The 20,359-nt window shown below is 41.1% G+C and overlaps 1 protein-coding gene across 3 annotated transcripts in view; it reads left to right on the top strand.

Moving 5' to 3' along the window:
- The window catches only part of trps1 (trichorhinophalangeal syndrome I), a 118,148-nt gene that overhangs the window by 33,152 nt on the left and 64,637 nt on the right, over positions 1-20,359 (top strand). For all 3 annotated transcript variants that reach the window (XM_006787922.3, XM_035906445.2, XM_006787923.3), the window contains exons 3-4: positions 15,643-16,359; positions 16,719-16,834. In XM_006787922.3, coding sequence (XP_006787985.2) covers positions 15,643-16,359; positions 16,719-16,834 — 833 coding nt within the window. The remainder of the gene's footprint in view (positions 1-15,642; positions 16,360-16,718; positions 16,835-20,359) is intronic.

A 20,359-nucleotide genomic window follows, 5' to 3' on the forward strand; every position in this document is an offset into this window, starting at 1 on the left:
CAAAATATGCCTTCTTGGAGTTTGGGTATTGTAGCTGACAGCCATTGCATACTGCTGTCTTTTGTAGACACTTTAATTGACATGCAAAATAAATGCACAGGAATATTGAAAGTTTACCTCGTAGCCTCTCCTTTTTGATGCCAGATGTCAGAGTGATCAGAGCCCTGTATCCGTTCAGTGCCAGTTTCTAAATGGCAAACATATTTTAGACACGACCGAGCGTAATGCTGTATTTACCCTCAGGTCCAGAATATGATGAAAACCCGCCTAAGGTCAGTGAATTTCCTTAGCAGGTGTTTACAGGAGGCTCTGTTTACATTCACTTCTTTCTCTCTCTCTTTTTTTCTACATAACTTATTATCCAAAGTGCATTGCAGGTGGGATGCTGGCGCCAGCTCCACAATACACGATTAATGGTCGATACCATTCTGTCGATATTGCAGCCAGAGGACTTGAGTCAAGGCGACCCTCCTGGAATAATCGCCACCTTCATCCCGCTCACAAAGCCTCTGCTTCACCCTCCTCCATAAAATCATCCAGAGCACGCTGAGACAGATAATCACAGTTGATCGATTTCAGTTTATCATGTTGAGAATGCAGAATTAGATCAAATCGGGTCAGCGTACATTAGGGTGACATCCTCGGTATTTATGAGCTGTGCAGTTTGATGTGAAAGCTGGAGCAATAAAGTTATTCTAGTTTAAGCTGGTATGCTTAGCAGATGCTAGACAGGTTGGAATATGCTGCAGTAGATGTAGGATGTTGGACGTTTAATGCACTTAGTGTTTCCTCTTCACTCACAATGTGTAGGTTTTTATTGATCTATGCTCTCTTCCACATCATGTCTTTTGTCCTGTCTTCCTCCCCTCACCCCCAGCTAGTCGCGGCAGATGGCTGCCCCTCCCTGAGCCTGATTCTGTTGACAGTTTCTTTCTGTTAAAAGGGAGTTTTTCCTTCCCACTGTTGCCAAGTGCTTGGTCAAAGGGGGGGCTGTTCGATTGTTGGGGTTTTCTCATTATTACTGTAGGGTCTTTACCTTACCAACATAAAGTACCTTAATAAAACCGAATTAAATTGAATAGCAGTTTTAAATGACAAGATATATTTAAACAATTCTCTAACAGCATTGAATCATTTCAAAATTTTAAAACTTAGTTACCCTCAAAATACTGAGAATTCATTATTTCAAGTCTTATTTTTTTGTTCCACAATTTTCAATGAAATGAAATCTTGTCCGAACATTTAATTTAATACCGAGGAAGACAGTGCTCTTTTCCCTGTGGTGATGTGTAATGATGGTTGAAACTCAGTGCATATCAGTGGTTTGAGAGAAGTCATTATTTAAATTCATGATTGTGATGGGTTTACTCCACATCTCTCACAGTTTATGCAGGCAACCGCATGACTGCATTGCAATCTATTGACATGCGAGTGACGTCGCAGCATCACAGTCATAAAAAACGGTTCACTTCATAATGTGCTCTGCTGGTAATGGCTCTTTTAAAATGAAAATAAAGTTCTTTTGCACTGTGACAGGGCGATGGCTAAACACTGATTTTTTTTCTCCTAAAAGCCAAATTTATGATAAAACTAAGCAAATTTCACACTGAGTCCATGTTGTGTGTTTTTATGTGTGTGTGTGTGTATGAGAGAGTGATAGAGCTTTTATCTCAAGCGCTGATGTCGCAACAACCTGCAACTTCCCCTAGCACAGGAAGGCTAACAGTCTGCACATTTGTCTGTGTGTGTCTGTACTCGTTTTACTGATCTTGTGGGGACACAAATCTCTTCACACAGTGAGATTGAGGGGACCACCTCACTTGTGGGGACAGCAAGCAAGTCCCCGTGATGTAAAACATAATATTTTAAAAAAGTAGACGTGGTTCTATCTTTAGGTTACAAATAGAATTGAGATAAGAGTAGTGTAAAGGTTAGTGTTAAGGTTAAGCAAGTTAGTCATGTTTATTTATATTACTGCCGGGAATACTATATCAACTTAATTTCTGGAAAACTTTACATAACATCAGTTGTGTTCGTGAGTGTGTGTAATCGTGTGCATGTGTGATGGAGTGTAGCAAGCAAGAACTTCGTGGCTTACAAAAGAAATATCTTAAACTTGCATTTATCTTTACATTAACTTATCGTCTGCCTTTTTGCGGCATCCGCTTTAAGATTACGTCGCATTTTCTCATATAATCACTGTAGCAGTAAATGTGCAGATTTGTTTTTATTGTAAAAAAAAGTTGGAATTTTGTTTTCACTGATTTTTTTTAAGTAATTTTTCATTCCGGACCAAACGACTCTACATGTTGAAAAAAGCTGAATGTTTAAGTATAGAGCAGGTTTGTGTAGTCATTTCTTTTAGAGCTGTCTACCTCTGCGATTGCTCTGGGCAGGCCAAAAGTCTCGTAATGATGCACTCTCCTTCTGTCTCTATATATCCGTGCGCTTACGTGCATGTGTGTGTATCTGTCAGTTGTGATGCAGGATAGAGGAAATGAAAGCTCAGACTTAGCCCCAAGCCTTTTCAAACTGCCCCAGTGTCTTTTGCTTTGGGTTTTTGTCTGTGATTGTGTGTCTCTGTGTTAGTGTCCTTAAAAAAAAAAAAAGAAAAAAAAAAAAGAATACACTCATGTTGTCTCTTTGTCTCTTTTTGTTAGACTCAAATACTGACATCACACACACACACAGTTACATGTCCCTACATGCAATCAAATATGCAGAGATGCACACATAGTGTAAGGAAGTGAATGAATCTCAGTTATAATTGTGAAATAGCGGCCATAGCTGCTACCTCCTTCCTTTTTTTGCTCTTTGCATGGGTGTCATTAACATTTGAACTGCACTTCTACTTTTACTAATACCGCGCATCGATCCTCGTTGTTGTAAATGACAGGAACGTGACAGAAAGAACACAGGTTTACATATAAAGCAACAAAGTGCAACAGCATTTTTTTTAAGCCTTCAACTAAAGCCGTTCTGCTCCGGGGGGCCTGAAACTGAAACTGTGACTTCCTGGGTGACAGTTAAGATGATGGCACCTCAGACCATTTCGGATAGAATTTATAAATGCACCATTACATAGAGTTGAGTCAGATTACATTACAGTTTAGTCAGTTACTGAATAGAAATCACAGTGACAATTTGGTAATTAGTGTGTCTATATCAAGCATGTTAACTGGCCTGAATATAAAAATGAAAGCTAAAACACGTTTAAATTAAAGTTTTGTATATTTTAAGAGTAAGGTAGTGTAAAGTAATTGAATTATTCACAATGTTACTGTATATATATAAAATCATGATTTCAATTGTAATCTAAACATGTTAATTTTTATATAAATTATATATCTATCTATATATATATATATATATATATATATATATATATATATATATATATAATAAATGCATGATATTTATTACAATGAGCTGTAATTTTGTCAACTATATGATATGTTTGGGCTCTAAGCTGACGGCGCAGATAAAGACAACTGGTGCAAAAAGGCTTACAACGAGTCTATGCATTGCTCTGACTTTATGTGGTGCGCTTTCGCTCGATGTTTTGACAGGCTGCTCGTGCAGGCCATCCTAACTTGCAAAAGACTTGAGACAACAGGCAGTGTCAGCGCCCATTTCAGTGAAATGTAACCACACTTTTCTGCTTTTAGGTTTGTCAGCTTAAGTGCTGCATGCCTCTTTGTTTGTGTGTGCCAGTACAGCATATGAGAGATAAGCTGCCCCCACCCCTCACGCTTTCACAGAAAGAGACCTCTCGTCTGGGTTGGGAATAGCAATAACTCATCACAAGTCAGAGCTTATCAGAGGTGTTGACTTTAATAATGGTGCCCTTTGTAATACTTACCCAAAGTCTCCATGTATGTATCTTTCTGTTTGTACATACAGTGGATGCAATGTTGGGCTCTCTTATATATACTCTACAGGGGATAACATGAGCGCTATATTTGCTTTGTGTGACTTACCTGTATTCACTTTTTACACGTTTATTTGGTGTCCATTTAAACTGACCCATATCCTGTGTGTATGTGTGAGAATGCGTGTAATTTCCTGGTTTGTCCCCCAACAACCTCTGAGCTATGATCGCAGGAAGATTAGAGGAAGTTGTCGGTTCTCCGCTACACACACGCGCGCATACATACCTCTGCCTCCTCCCACGCTTTCACACTTCTACAAGAAATGGTAGTGGGGAGTGAATGAAAGGGTGAAGAGCAGCACTCCTTAGCAAACAAAAAAAATGCATTTCATTCATCGGCTGCTCTTAGAAGCCTCTTTAAGGACCCCGGAGAAGTAGAGAAGCTTACAGAAATGTGTGGCCACGTACTTCACATTTCTATTGGTGTTTATGGGTATCACATGACAAAGACCACGACAGGAAAACGTGACAGTCCTGTGTCAAAGAACTCATCCCCACAATCAAAATCATTAAGACGCATAAAGTTTAAAGCACAACTTCAGGTTATTTGAAATTTAAAAACTAAAAATCTAGCAGCTGATGGCAGGAGAACCCACACCACAGGCATCGAATGCTGCCTTTTAGTGTAGCTTTGGAACAGTGCAGTGGGTCCCCTCGGCGTGGGAAGCCAAACTGTGTTTTTTTGGCTTTTCGACTGCTACATTTGGTGTTTGTTAGATGAGTGTGCCTTCACTGTGTGAAGTTAAACTGTTTCTGATAGTTTCACAGTAAATCAATATCAATATAACTCATTTTTTCTGTCTTTCAAGCAAGCGTAGAAAGCTAGAGTTCCTGCTTTGAAACTTTTGAAACATTTCAAGAGATGCAGCCTAAATTGTGAGCCTTTCAAATATGCACATTTGTGAGCGCAAGTGAAATAGATATTTGGGCATAAAATATGTATTATTGAGGCAATTCTTGGCACTGGTGTAGCGTGATATTGTGGTTTGGTCTTTGATTAGTATTCACATTTCACAGGGTTGTGGTTTTGACATGAGGCATCCTCATTGACTATTTCTTTTTTTCTCACTCCTCTTTTCATAGGGCATGTTTTTTTTTTTCACATTTCCTTTAAAAGGTCTTTTCAGTGCAGAAAACTTTTTTTGGTTTTGTTTTGCAGGATGTGGAGGATGCCCTTCAGTTGAGTTTTCTATCGAGGGTGCCCTTTAATTAGTTTTCAGACACTGCTTCATTAGGCATTGAGGCTTAGGTATTTATGTTTTTATCCCAGTGTAACATACCTTTCATTGGCGTTCAAAAATTCCTTTTAAATGCATTTCGCTCCAGAATATTAATCTTTCGGTATCCACTAACTTTAGATTTTAAACTGGAGGATGGAGTGTGTGGTATTCAGTTGATGCGTTGGGAGAATATGAATGAGTTTTTAATGAAGTGGGATTATTTTTAAATGATGTAAATGTTAGATCCAAATGATGGAACTTATCTTTTTAAAGCAGATATAAAAAAATCGTTTTTTATGATTATTTACAGCCATCCCTTATTCAGCGAGATGTAATTGTTCATTTGATCATTCTGTTGTAGGGCTGTGTGAACGTGCATTTATTGTGTTTCTTCTTTTCCTTTTATATCTTTTAGTGACGTTTTCAAACTCTGCGAGACATTTTCCTTTTGAAGATGAATTCAAAAGTGTGATTAACTATGTTGACATGTGTTTTCCCTTTCTGCGCGTTTGCGTTTTTGTCTGTCTCATTGCCAGCCTGTTTCTCCTGCCAGCCAGTTAGCAATAATTAATTACGCGCACTCCTTGTGAGCTGGCGGTTTCCATGCTGCTGCATGTTTGAAACCATGCGCTCTCTCTCTCCCTCTCATGACAGGTGTATGACTTATTCTTATAGTCACAAATGAGAGAAACACACAGCAAATAGCTTTAGTCCATCATTTGCACATCACAAAAAAATGGCAAAGGTGACATCGTCAGTGGTAATGGGAAAGAGACGGAGAGAGATCCGTTTTTAAAGCGGCTTTCTTAGACGTGACCACACACACATGGTATGCTCCCCACACACATTCGCTCGCAGACAGAGTATGCTCCGAGGACCATAGCAGGGGAGCCGTGTCTGTATATGAGTGTGTATGTGTGTGTATATAAAGTTAAAATCCAGACAGCCATTCCAACGGCCAGACTATTGAGTCTTATAAACTCTCAGGTCACAGATTATTGAAATAGCAGAAGAGATATATAGTCTGTGCCTGTGTGTGTGTCTTCTGTTTCACTATTTTACTAAAACTGCACAAATTGTTTTATAAGAACCAGAAATCCAAACACATGTGAAAGTGAATGGTAATGGCTGTGACATAATGAAATAATGCAGATGTGTAAGAAAGATTTGGATGCAGATATGTATGTGTTTATGCGCCATCTATCTTTGTGTGTGTCCGTGCTGTCATACTGATTTATTTCAGTGTTATTTAAACTTGCACTGAAAACTTCACAGCAATGCCCTGGGAGGTAACCTTTTATAGTAGTATAACACTTGATGTCTTTTTGTGTTGGGAAGTCTAAAAAAATATACTTTGATTTACTAAGGCCCCAGGCAGACAGCGTTAGGCACCACATGCAACCACTGGTTGCTAGGGAAAAACACGTATTTCCAAACCAGTTGTAGTGGATGCTGTCATTTGCTGTGATATCGATTGCTAAGCTTCAGTTACACAGTCCTAGAGACTGGTCAGTGACCACCTGGTAACCACTGGTGTTCCCTGACCAGTTGGTAAGTTGTTTAGCTAGGTTCTGTTGTGAGGCGAAATTGGTGGCAAAAAGGTATCCGGTGTTGTACTGAAAACCACCTTAGGCAAATAGTCAGCCTGTTCTCACTCCCGAGGCGTAACATCCTGACGATTTGTCACGTCCCGCGGCGTTCCTGAGGAACACAAAAGTTGACCTTCCGCGTTCTTATGCTACGTGCTAGCGTTATGGGTGAAATACAGTAGAATAACCCTAACCATAACCTTATTCCTAACCTTAACCAGCACTTTAATGACGTTAAATAGTGTTTTCCAAAGCGATTTAAGTAAAATGAATGAACATGTGTATATTGATTCCAAACGGTTCTCATCTTTCCTCATTTTTTCCGATCTCGTCATTTAGGGACGTGTCGGGTGCCCGGAAGCGTAATATGTTGACGATTTGTCACCTAGCGTAAAATATTACGTTTTGGGAGTGAGAACGTGTTGAACTAGTAGTTCGCATGGCAGATGATGACTTGTCTCCGAACACTTGCCAACTACTCAATAATTAGTTCAGAAGCTTTGAAAAGTGTGACTCAAACAGAGAAGCATCTTCCAAAAGGTGCTGGTTTCACTTTGAAAACAAATAGTCTCTGTTTCGAGTTTCAGTACCGCTGGGTGGTTAGTTAGTAGCAAACTATTCCTAGGTTTTTTGTGCAGCACCCTCTTAGCGACCAATTTCACCCAGTGACAGACAGCAACCTAAAGCAAGCCCCACTCAGCAAGAAGTTGAGGATTACAGCTTTTCCCCTCCTAACCAAGCTCTTGGGGGTTGCTGGACTGGGTCTGTGTGACTGAGGCACACAGGCCTAATCTCCAGTAATCTCGGTAGGAAACAGTTTACATTCTTTAGAAGAAGTGAGTAACCTGTTTTTTCACCCACCTGTGGCTTCTGGTGTTCACTTCAAAATAATGTTTTTATGGACCAAAAGAGCTAGTGTGTCACCTGTGACTTACTGTCATGAGTCATAATTGAGAATTTCTGTGACTTGTAATATTTGTGCGTGCTGTGCATGAAGACAGAAATTTAACTCTTTTCAATTAACAGATCACTTAAAAGAATCTTGTTTGTTGAATTTTCTCTGCTAGAACAGTGGTTTGAATCCCAAAAAGCTTTGTAGCCAAAGGATAGTGCTTGCACTGGACAGCTGCCAGTTATTTTTGTATGTCTGCATGTGGTGTTAAGCAGTGTTCTGCCTTTCCTCCCCAAAGGGTTAGGTAGCCCTCCTACCGAGTATTAGACACAGACGCACATACACATAGCACACACAGTACAGTGTTTCCCAGACCCTGTGTGGTGCAGTAATCCCATGTAGTTATTCAAGGTCAGACTTCTCTAATAGACTTTTAATAAAGTTTGTGTTGGGGAGGAGGGGGGTGTTGAGGGGAGGGGGGGTGTTGTTTGTGTGTACAGGATAGACACAGTCGTATTTGAGCGTCTGGAATCTGTGTCTGGCGGATAGTTTTAGCACAATATATAACAGGGTAAATTCAGCCTAACAGCATTGGTTTATTTGATAATAGAAGATTTATTTTACAATTAATCTTATAATAGCAGTAACTGGGATGTCTCGACATATCATATATCATTTGAATACTTGTCAGAAAACTATAAAAGTGTCAGTGATAGTTCTGATAAGAAGGCACTATTGGTATTATGAGTATCCTGGATCTTAATGGGTCAACCCAACCTAGACATGTGACTAATGTTAATGGCATAATACATAATCAATCAATAATTAATCCGTTTCCAAAGCAACCGCACCCCGAGGCTGTTCTAAGGGGCTCATTGTAATGGCCCCTGTGCAACTGTAGCGAGAGCTTGGACTTGTACCCGGTAGGCATTGGACTTTACCAGGGGTGCCCTTTGGTAGAGCTCGTGCTAATAATGTTTAGAAGCGCAATCAGGTAGCCAGGCAGGAATGCTCCAAAGGTGTAAACAGCAGCCTGTCAGTAAATTAGTTATGGAGACAATTTCTTGGCACAGCCAAGATAGAGGGAGCTGGTTTTAGAGGTATTAGAAGTCTCTGCATTTTGCCGACCGTGTGGTCTAGTTTGCTTCACTGACTGATAACCTCCAGCTTGCACTGGGCTGGTTCAAAGTGGCATAAATGACAGTTGGCACCTCCAATCCAGAGGCTTTTGGTTTCAATGAAAGAAGCCTGGGTTGCTTTGCTGGATCCAAGGCAAAGGAAGTTGGGATTTTGTTGACAAGTAGAGGAAAGGTAATGAGGGAGATTGACAAACTTGAGTGACAATTTACTGACAATTTACCTCCCCAGTCTCACCTTTGCCTGGATTTAAACATCTTGCTCTGCTTTAATCTGGAATCTGGGCTCCTGAGACTGCTGAATAAGTGGCAGAAAACTAATTAATGATGGGTGGATTAATCAATAAACGTATCAGTGGACCGTTTTTGGAAGTGTTTTGCATCTAAAGTTTTTGAGACAAAATCAAGGTGAAGTGAGCAAGTATCTTTGAAGGATTAGTTAGATGTGCATAGCAAGCGCAGAAAGAACAGCGAGGGATACAGTGCATACTTCTTTTATTTAAAAAAACAAAAAAAAAAATCTTCCTACATTTAATGATAGCTATCTGCCTGTCAGTCACGTAAAGGGATTGCTGTGCTCTAGAGAATTACACCTTTACACGAACGCACATGTACAAACACATCAACACATCAAGGTTCACGTAAGGATAGGCCAGGAGCGAGGGGAGGAGCGAAAAAGAGATTGAGGGAACGACAGGCAGGGGGTGGGAAATGGATAAGAGATTAATTGAGAGAATGGTGAATGAAAGATGGATAGATAGGGAGAGGAGGAGGAGAAGTGAGGTGTGTTTGTGTGTGAGTGAGTGAGAATTGGACCCATATAGCTAGGAGTAAGAGGGGAGCCATGTCGAGAGAGTGAAGAAGAGGTAGAAACAGAGAACGGGAGGCTCATAATGAGAGAAAGGTATTGAAATGTGAACCTCTGATTAAGTTTGACATTTAAGATGACATATTTTGCATGCTGTTACCCCATTACAAATGAGTCCTACACTGTGGTAGAGTGGGTCTGCAACTGAGTCTACGTGTGTGTGATTTGCTTGGCAGGAAAGAATTGGGCCCCTGCTACACAGCAGACGAAGAGAGAATGTGTGTGTAAGTAAAAATTCTGGCATTGATTAGGGACCTGGTAGTCAGCTGAAAGCTTTTAGTCTTAAAATGGCAGGTGGACTCTGTCTCGCGGTGGTTTTACGTTGTCCTCCTCTTTCTCCCTATTTCTGTTTGGCTCTCGAACCCCCCTCCCTACTTTCAATTAGACTCCTGCCTCTGCAAAATCAATTCCCAGCTGTTACTGGTTCTCCCGAAAAAAAAAAAAAAAATCCTCCCCTTGGCCAACTTTCTCTCCCTTATCCCCGTGTTTCTCGAAGAGGCCAGACACGCCCGCCCTCCCATCCAGGACGCGAACGGAGCGCAGCGCAGCATCGTGCTCGCTCGCGACCATTTCCTATTATTGCTCCGCCGCTCTAAATAGGCTCGGTTTCACGGGGACTGATCTGTTTCGTCTCAGTGGGTACTAAACCGTTTACTTGCACGCTTTCATTAATATTGTCTTCAGCTGCTTTCATTCACTGGCTCATGACCTAAAGCTACAAGGCACTGCAGCGTGACTGCCATTTTGTGCATCGGTGGACTTCCTAGAAGAAATAATTGTCTAAATAAATGACTGCTGAGTGATACAAGACATTCGTGAGAGCCTTAACAAATGCAGCAACATTTTTTGAACATAAAATTGAAGCGATTAACAAAAAAACTTTTTCTTGTCTTCTTTTATTTGAGAAGCTAGAGTTGCTCTTTTGGGCAGTAGCGCATCGTGATAAGGTGATCGTGTTATTTTCGATTTTTTACTGAAATAAAAAAACATTTCTACACTGACACAAAGTTGCAGTTTTAAAAAGGACATTTCTGAAATGTTGACTGCGTAATGGACCCGAAAGTGAGCACGTCTTTAAAACCACCCATGTGTGATGCATACATGAGCCATACCGGATCCAGTCTCAGATATGAAGCTGGAAATGCAAGTGTCTGATAGCCACAAGATGTATGAATATTCCAGCAGCTCTAATGAGGAGGCTCAGAGGAACCTGCTCTCACATTTCTGCAAAGTCAGTCATTGTCTGTGGTTTTCTCAGCTAAACTTCCACACACAGACTCAGACCCAGAGCAAGATATTTGGGAAACGATTGTTTTGCTAAATTAGTCAAAATAAACCTGAGTTCAAATGCAGAATAGTTTTAAACCCCATAGTCATTATATTGCAGGCTGTACGAGGGGTGCCCAGCAGGAAGCCTGACCTGTAGCGTGACTCGATCTTCAGTGTTCAAAATAGGCCCAAAATGTGGTGAGAATCTCTTTAAAGCATTCGGTAATGAGTTTGCTTTTGTGGGTATGCAGTGACTTTGAAGGATGATAAAAGGTGGTTTATGAAATATACCTATGAAGTGATGATAAACACTGATTTTCCACATGCAGAATGTGAACTTGTTTTGGACATCACAGGAAGCTTTATATTCAAATCATCTACTGTTTTTTTTTATGTGTGTGTGTGTGTGTGTGTTGGGGGGGGGGTGTCTTGTTAGTATGTGGAGCTTATCTTCTCCTTGCCTCTTGCCTTTTTCTCTCCTCCTATTCTCCCTTTCTTTGCTCCTGTCTATCCATTTCCCAAGACAATCAGCCTTTTTTCCTTCTTAAAACAAGAAAACACATTTGTGTTCCCGTCTAAAACCTCTCATCCCCTCCAAACGTCTACGCTCCTTCCTTTTACCTCCCTTTCACAGTGCCAGGATTCTTATTCTAATTAAAAGTCCTTACCCACCGTCTCTCTCGTCCGTTTCTTTCTCCCTGACTCGTACCTCTCCTTCATGTGCACCTTACTTACCCGTAAGTTGTTCTCTCTTTTCCAAATCTCACAAAGTTCCAGTAAATCAGAAGAGAGGAACAGAGATGGCACCGCGAGAAGAAAGCGAGGACAGATAATGAGGAGCAGGAGAGATAGGGACAAAGAGGGGGAGAGGATGACACGAAGAGACAGAAAGAGAAAGAAAAGCCAGAGAGAAGTCTGTCTTTGTAATAAGACCTTGCCTTTAGCTTTATTTCTTCATATGTTGCACATTAATCCTTTGTTTATGAAAGATGGAGATGCCAGCTACAGCTGTCCCACGGGGAGGGAGAGAGCACAGATATCTGGAGGCAGCAGGGATATGTGGATGTGTTGAGATTCGGTATCAAACCCATCCATTACCGTGACTCAATAATATGCATTTAGAGAATTAGCTTGGAGTCACTGTGTAAAATGGTTGAGATGTACTCGTAATCTGTTTTCCTCCATTAGAGAGATCTAACTTTGTTCTCTGAATGACAAAGGCCTCTTTTGATTTCTTATGAGTCGCATGAAAATTCATTGCCAGGCTGGCGGTGCACTAAGATGCCGTAAACACGATGTGGTTGAAATGGAGTAAGATATTGTTTATATAACATAATTAAAGCAACATGTGTTAGACCCCTACAAAACGCATGACAAACGACAGGATTGACCTCCGTTGTTGTTCGTGGTGTTGAAACAAGCTGATTAATTTGTTCTTTTTGTGACAAAGATTGTATGAATGGCCAAATTAATTGCCGACAATTAATCACTGGAGTAAGTGAACAAGCAGAATTGACAAACCTTCGTTGATTACAGCCCCTCAAATATGAGGGTTTGTTGCAGATATCTTTGGATTTTTGACTGATGACAAGGCAAAACAAGAAATTTGAACACGTCAGCTCTGATTCTGGAAAAGTCTTCTTGTAAATAACTGACGTAAAAGCAAATGCTGTTTAGCGTGCACGCAAGCGCTTGGTTGAAAATACCTGCTGGTTTGAGTTTGAACTGCTCGAATACGATGACATTTTTGAAGTTGAATTTATAGCGCTTCTCTGGAAAACACGAGCGAGCCACACTAAGAAACACTGAGATGTAGCGAAAGAGTGCGTTTCACAACATAGTTCCCCAACATGGTCCTCCGTCTGCCACGTGCTTCTGAAACTTACCATACTCCTGTTGCTGCGTCTTTCAGCAGTTGACGTCGGATCATTATTGGCAATTTTAGATAAAAGCCTCACTGGCGTTGGGACTAATTGTAGTTGATGGAAATGATTAGCTGTCACATTTATCTTTGCTGAGGTATTGAGGCCAGTGTGGTGTATAAGGGCTAATTGTAGCTAGTAGCAGTAGTTGTTATGCGGTATGTTGTGGTGGGTTGTACCTAATTGTAGTTGATAGTAATGGTTCCAGTCTGTGTATACAGCCTGGAGCAGACAAAAGCTCTGCTGCGACATTGAGAGACACACACACACACACACACACACACATATATACAGATGCTTACACCCAAAAAACACACACCTCTGCTTCCTGCCCGCATCCAATAAAAGTGGCACTGAAGTATGCATAAGACCAAATGATTCCAGCGTAAATAAATACGGGCTACAGAATCATTCCTTCTACTTGCTGCTGTGTTAATGCAATAATTGTCATCACCGGTGAACTTACTAAGTCACCAGTCGGATGGATCATACAGGGCATACGGAAACATAGTTTAGGTCAGTCAGTGCTTCTTAGGTCGGGGTTTCAGCTTCACTGCTTTACCACAACGATCTGTAGTTTTCCACTGTGTGTGTGTGTGTGTGTGTGTGTGTGTGTGTGTGTGTGTGTGTGTGTGTGTGTGTGTGTGTGTTTGTGTGTGTAAATGATGAATTCTGACTGGGTGTGGTCGACATCAGATGAGATTTTCCCCTGCTCCCTGCACTCACTCACACTCTCCCGCTCCCTCTCTTTCCCCACACACACACACACACACACACACACAGACACACACACACAGACACACACACGCACAGGGCGAGTGCCAGGGCTGGTCTAGGCGTGGGCCCTTGCAGACATAAATGCTTTATTTTAATAGTTGTATGGCAGAGAGAGAGAGTGGGAGAAAAAGGCAAATACTACAAAGGCCACAGAGAGAAAATTGGATTCAACAAAAACAGCACCCCTCTCTCATTTTCTGTTTTGCTCTTCTCTCTATCTGTGTTTATTAAGTATTTTCTAATCCTCTAGATAACAACAGAACGCTGCCCAAATATGGGTATTTTCACTGTGCATCATCACCCGATTATGGATTTTCAAACTTATTTTCTCATATTTTCTTTAGCAGTGTATGTCTGTGTGTGTGTGTGTCAGTTCTCTCACGCTTTAACTGTTTGCAGGTTGCTATCAGTAAATAACAACAAGCTTTTGTCTCTCACAGATGCTCACAGGATGGTGCACATGCTTTCTGGGTTTATCATCAAATAATGCATTACTCACACATAAAACCCTCAAAGACATCCAGTGTCTTCACCCCTCATATTGCATTGATCTAAAAGTGATCAGTTTTGGCGTCGATCAGGCGTCGGTTGGGTTTGACTTTGTTTATGACCAAAAGAAATGGGTGTATGGGTTCTCCGGGTTGACTGTGCACCCCCGAAAATGAACTGAATGACCACAAATAAACACAGATGCGCGCATATGCGCACGCACGCACACACTTGTGCAAGGAAGACAAAAAAAAAAGCAAAAAAACAAAACGTATGCAGCATCTCCCTGTCACGACTGTTGTGAACGCTACAACCACAATTGTTCCCCTTTTGAACAAAAGAAAGATTATGGTTTAACATAAAACACATGTTTGGTTATTTGATGGCTTTGTACAGTGATTATAAGGGAAGGAGGGGAGGGGGGGGGAGGGCAGGAACACAAAGAAAACATTTAATGATGGAATTACTTAAGTTATTGTTGCAATTATTCTTGCATGTGAAAGAGGGCAACACAAAATAAAAAAAATGACTTGGCACTTCATTTCTTTGACATTGGTGTTTTACACAAGGATGCACAAGCAGGAAAAAGGTGAAAGGTCGAGAGAGAGAAAGAAGATGAATGGGGCGGGACAAAAGTAAAATGTGACATGGTAGGCAATCAAAAGAGGAAACCAAAGGAGGTGATGCAGATAAAAGTGTGAGAGACAGTGAGAAATGAGAAAATGAGAATTTGCAAGCCAGAAATGAATGAAAGGTTAAAAAAAAAACACCCAAAAAAGCAAAAAACGAGAGGAGCAAAATGGGAAGGAGAAATTTGGAGCGCTTGAGGGAATGAATTGCAGTCTGCCGCCTCCCTCATCCATCTTTCTGATATGGGGCGTTCGGTTTGATGTGGTTGTGCATTGGCCATTCTCCCCGTCTCCTCTCCTTCATCTGTCTCCCCCATTTCTCTCCGCGCCTCACCCTCCTCCCCCCTTGCTGTCTCTCCCGTCTCTCTGATATGGTTTGGGTTCTTGATGTGGTCACGTGTTGGAAGATTCTCACGGATGGTTTCCATAACGATAAAAAGATTCACTCCCCAGTTGGGTTGAAAAAGGAAAAAAAAAAAGTTGTACGATGGGTGCTTTTTTTGGTGGGGGGGTGGCCGTCACATTTCAGCAAGCACCCGCCCTCCAAAAAAAAAAAAAAAAATCCTGAAAAAGAAAAAAAAAAATCTCTCGCAGCTGAGATGTTTCTGATTTGTTGCGCCTGTTTTTCTTTGACGAGGTTTGTGGTCGAGGATTGTCGCAGATTTTGGTGTTCAAAGAAGTCTGTAAATTAAATCAAAGCTATTTTGCGCACATACTGTACATCATTGTCAGATAATTGTATTTGTGTGCATGTGTGGCGTTATATGCAGAATATTACTGGAGTTTGAAAGGCTCTGTATCTTTTCGTGTCTCGAGGGAAGTCAGCTTGCTGTTTTTTATCCCCAAGCTCCTTCTTCCTCCTCCCTTAATACATGGTAACAAATCATAATTATTTCTTCTTCTATTTTTCATGTTTGTAGAAATGGTGAGGAAGAAGAATCCCCCTATCCGGAGTGTGGGAGGCGAGGAGGAAGAGGAAGAAGAAGGGAAGAGGCCAGCGGGAGAAGAGGAAGAAGAAGGCGAGGAGGAAGGGAGAGTGGGAGCAGAGGCCGAACGAATAAACCGACCCTCCGAGCCGGAATCCTCCGAGCGGGTCAGAGGAGATGAGGAGCAGCAGGAGGAGGAGGAGGGGGGAGAGAGCGAGTGCATTTCCTCGTCTGTCTCTCCCTCGTCTGTCGGCGATCGCTACGGTAATGAGGAGCGAGGGGGGAGGAGAGGAGGAGGCAGGGGAAGGGCAAAGCAAGGAGGAGCAGCGCTGACGGACAGGCCGGAGAGCCAGTCGGAGCCTGAGGACGGGGACAGAGCGGTAGAAGAAGGGGAGAGAAGCGACAGAGAAAGGGGGGAGGCAGATCATCTCACCCCTCCTCTCCTCTCTGCCCAGCACCTCCTCCCAAGACAGGAAGGAGGGGAGGAGACCACGACCGATACCCCTCCGCTTTCCTCCAGCCCCTCTCCTAAACTCCAGGACTTCAAGTGCAATGTGTGTGGCTACGGTTACTATGGAAACGACCCGGCTGACCTGGTGAAGCACTTTCGGAAGTATCACCTGGGCCTGCACAACCGCACACGGCAGGATGCTGCTCTGGACACACACATCCTGGCACTCCACAACATGGCTCCCCAACACACACCTATTGGTAACTTCAGCTTTCTCTTTCCAGCACTTATTATAGAAATGAGTTTTAAATGGAGAATGAAATGTATGACCCTAAAGACCTGGACAGTCATAGCAAATATGAACCAGTACAGGAGAAAACTGCCAAAAATACATATGAGTTCATCTATTTTATATATATATACATATATATACTTTGAACTTGTCTTCCAGTAAGGACATAGCAGTTACTTAGAAAAACAGCTTGTTGATTCTGAGTCTAGTTTTCCTTCTTCCCAGATGTCAGGCTAGTTCTCACATTTTTTTTGCCTCAAGCAGCTTGAGCCCTCTTTGTTTATCTGTTTCTACCAGTCTGACCCCTTCTTGCATTTCTCATGTCAGACATACAGACGGGACAAGGGCAGAGGAGCCAAGCCAAAGACTTGGGGAAGACAAGACCAGAGATACAGAGTCAGCAGCATAGGACAGTTATGATGAATGGCACATATGACGTACAGGTAAGTACTGGGTGTGAAATACTCATAAAAGTGTTTAAGATACTCCATACTTTAATAACTGAATATATTTAAAAAAAAAACTATGTGCTGTAGTAGCCCTTTTAAGGAATTTTAAAAGGGGTTAAAAATAAAATAAAATAAAAACCTCCTCAGTCCCACAGAAAGCCTTAATTTTTAAAACTGATTGGCTTTCATAAAAGTCAGTGTGGTATTCCAAAGCACTATTGTTCTTGAAGTTTGCTAATTTTGGTATCTGTGGCCCATTTTCCACAGTATGCTCTCAGATTTGGTGACTCTCATCCTGCCAGCATGCCAGACTGCAAAAAGCATTTCTTTTCCCATTAATTTAGAGCTTCCGTTCAAAGTACCAGGAAATTTAACTCCCAAGGATTTTTCTCTCACGGATCCTAAGCCATCCAGACATGCTTCAGACGGTTGACTGTCTATATTTCCAACCCTTGAAATGTCGTGTGTGTGCGATCAAAAATGTTAAGTGCTGCAAGCCTCACCCAGAAATTTCTGTACCTATTGAAAAGTATTAATCTCCCGGGGAGTTTTTTTCTTTTCTTTTGTTCAGGGGTAGAATAATTTCCCCGCAGTAGAAATTGTTAACTGTTAATAGCCCCTGGAGTTAGTTCCTGCAGCGTGGAACCTCTCATAAGCCGTTTTTCCACCACAGGAACTTTTCCCAGGGTCTAGAAACTTTTGGAGGGACTCAATATATTTCCATTTGTCAAGTAGCCTAACTGCAGCGTTTTCTCTCATCTTACAGTCATTTGAGATGGTTTTTTTTACTTCAAGGTATTCCGCAGAATTTGTTGAGTATTGCTTGTAAATACCACATTGTAACTCGGGCCTTCATGTCTGATTCAGAGCGCAAGAACGAGAGAGGGAATGAGAGAGACTGAGCAGTTGTGGTCAAGCATGCTAGAAAGTGAATGTGAACAAACCCGTGAATCAGACAAACCAAACTTTATTTTCTGGTTGTTTCTCAGTGGTTGCGTTCTGAAGTAGTGATAAACAGGCTCATATTGTTTCACAACCCTACGGGAAGGTGCGTGGTTAGATTTTTTTTTTATAACCAAAGGGGAGGCTTCAGCCTGTCCGCCGCGGATGCTCTGTCTGTGTGTGTATGTGCGCGGAAAAGAGGCATGATGGAACGTCATCTAAACTTTTTCAGACGTCCCACATGTTAAAGCAACTAAAGTGATGGGCCTAGTCTTTTCTTTACCGCAGTGGAAATGCAGAGAAACAATGACAAGGATCAGGGTGTGAGCTCCAACAATATATAATGGTTTACTGTGAGAACTGTGGGTAGGCCGTATGTTGCGAGTGTGCATTCAACTAATAGAAAACTAAAACCTTTACAAAGAAATAGTAAAGAAACATGTATTTCTGATGTGTATTTCCTGTTAGGCTTATAATGATGCTGTTATTACACATGTACAAATGATGTTATTTAAATATACCTTTATTTTGCACATGCCACGTATTTATATGGATCAGGTATAAATCAAGTAAACTTTATGTAGTGTGAGAAAAAAGTGAAAGTGGCCACGCTGACATCATCTGAGTCATCGGCGTATAAAACATAAAAGTTTACAGTTGGAAGCAAAAGTGAAACTTTTTTAAGTTGTTGTTGTATTTCTTTTCCACGTGGGTTACCTTGGAAACAGATTTTTTTTTAAGATAACAAACACAAGTTGACTAGAACTGGTGTTAGAGATTATAGCAGGGCTCCAGCACATTTTATATAATCTTATAATTAATTATACAACAATTTTCTTTTATTTTGTGGTAAAACAGTAACTTCAGAAATATGCATGCAATGGATGCAATGCAGTCTCAGTCTTGTTTGCATATGTTTAATGCGCATCATTGTGTGCACCAACATGCACTAGTAAAACTGGCGTAAAGTTCTAAAAGAAAACTCAAAAATGTTGCAGTAATTTCATTTACATCAAAGTTACAGTTATTAAATTTGCATGTCATAATAACTCGAAGAAGTGCGACATACTGTATATGAAACATTTTATGTAATCATAGTTATAAACTTTGATCCAGTACAAGTAACACTGATTTAGTTAACAGTTTGCTGTAATCACAGTTGTAATAAATCTGCAAAGTTAGACTCATAACTGAATGGAATAATTTATTGGGTAGAGCAATCTGCAACTGATTTGTAACATAGGGTGTGCCTTATTTGGACAGGGAGGCATTGTGCTGCAAGTTATAAAATTTTATAGACTGACAGATGGATAGGCACAGAAAGGGAGACAACCGGGGCACCTGGCAGACAAGTCGCGCATATGGGGGTATGCATAGTCAAGCGTACGTGCGCGCGCACACAAAAGCCATAGTGTCGACTTCCCAAATCTTTTGCAGGGAATGCGTGCGTAGACAAATGCATGATTCTAGCTGTTAAATAATTCAATAAAATCCATGCTCATCCCCATATTGAGGGCTTATTTTATAAAACTAGGTGAATGAAGGGGATGCTGCAAACTTTCAGGTGCAACTAAAAATTCCTTCTACAAGGTGAATGTCGTAGATATACTAGGACGCTGTACTCAAACTTCTAATCATAAATAATCAAAAAACATTTTTAAAAAAAGAGATGCGTTTTGTACCTGACATCAACAGATTACCGAATCAATCTGTGGATAAAAGTAGTTTTCAATAATTTTCTTCTTTGTGTTACCAGGCGTCCATAATCAGTGAAATCAGCAGCGCCAGTATTGATTTGCCGTGCATGTTAGTACTGAACATTAAAGCCTCAGACTAACTGCTCATGTGTCTGCTATTTTTACCTCAGGAGCCACGAAGTTTAAATGAGATCTTAAATCAGATCAGTGATATCTAATCACCTATCAGTTTAGCAGTATTTTCAGTAATAACCTACTAGTTCGCTTCGAAAAAAAATTTTAATCGTCAAATGTTTACAATATGCTGTAAATATAAGCTCATTTTTGGCAATAACTGAGTCAAGGATTAGGATTTCGAGTATTCATGAACTGTGATGTTTTTGTGTGAAAGATTTAGTGGGATGATTCAACAAACGTGTGTGTGTGTGTGTGTGTGTGTGAAGAATAGTGAAGGAGTTTAGTTTCATTTAAACCAGCAGCCTGTAATGATCTAAAGTCACGTAATGGACACAGTAATACACATACGCGCGCAGACACACACACACATACGCACACCAAATCAGAAATAGAAAATCCAGTGGGCTTAAGTCGTCATTATGAAGAAAAAGTGAAAGTATATATATACTTAAAAAAAAAAAAAACGAATGAAAGGGGTCTCTATTCTCTCCATCCCTCACTCACTTTTTCTCTCTCTCCCGCCCACGTTTGGAAAATTCCATGTTGTCATTTGCTAAGACAAGATTCAATGTCAACCAATGAGATTCCAGACCCCCCCAAAAAAGTCGTAGTGGAGAAAAGGGAGAAGGAATGAGTGAGAGTGCTCGAGATGGAGGAGGAAAGGAGAGAAGGTAGTGACAGAGGCAGACGGAGAACCAGTAGT

This window comes from Neolamprologus brichardi, chromosome 22 (assembly GCF_056152115.1).
Source record: "Neolamprologus brichardi isolate AB-2024 chromosome 22, ASM5615211v1, whole genome shotgun sequence".
Classification (NCBI taxonomy): Eukaryota; Metazoa; Chordata; class Actinopteri; order Cichliformes; family Cichlidae; genus Neolamprologus; species Neolamprologus brichardi.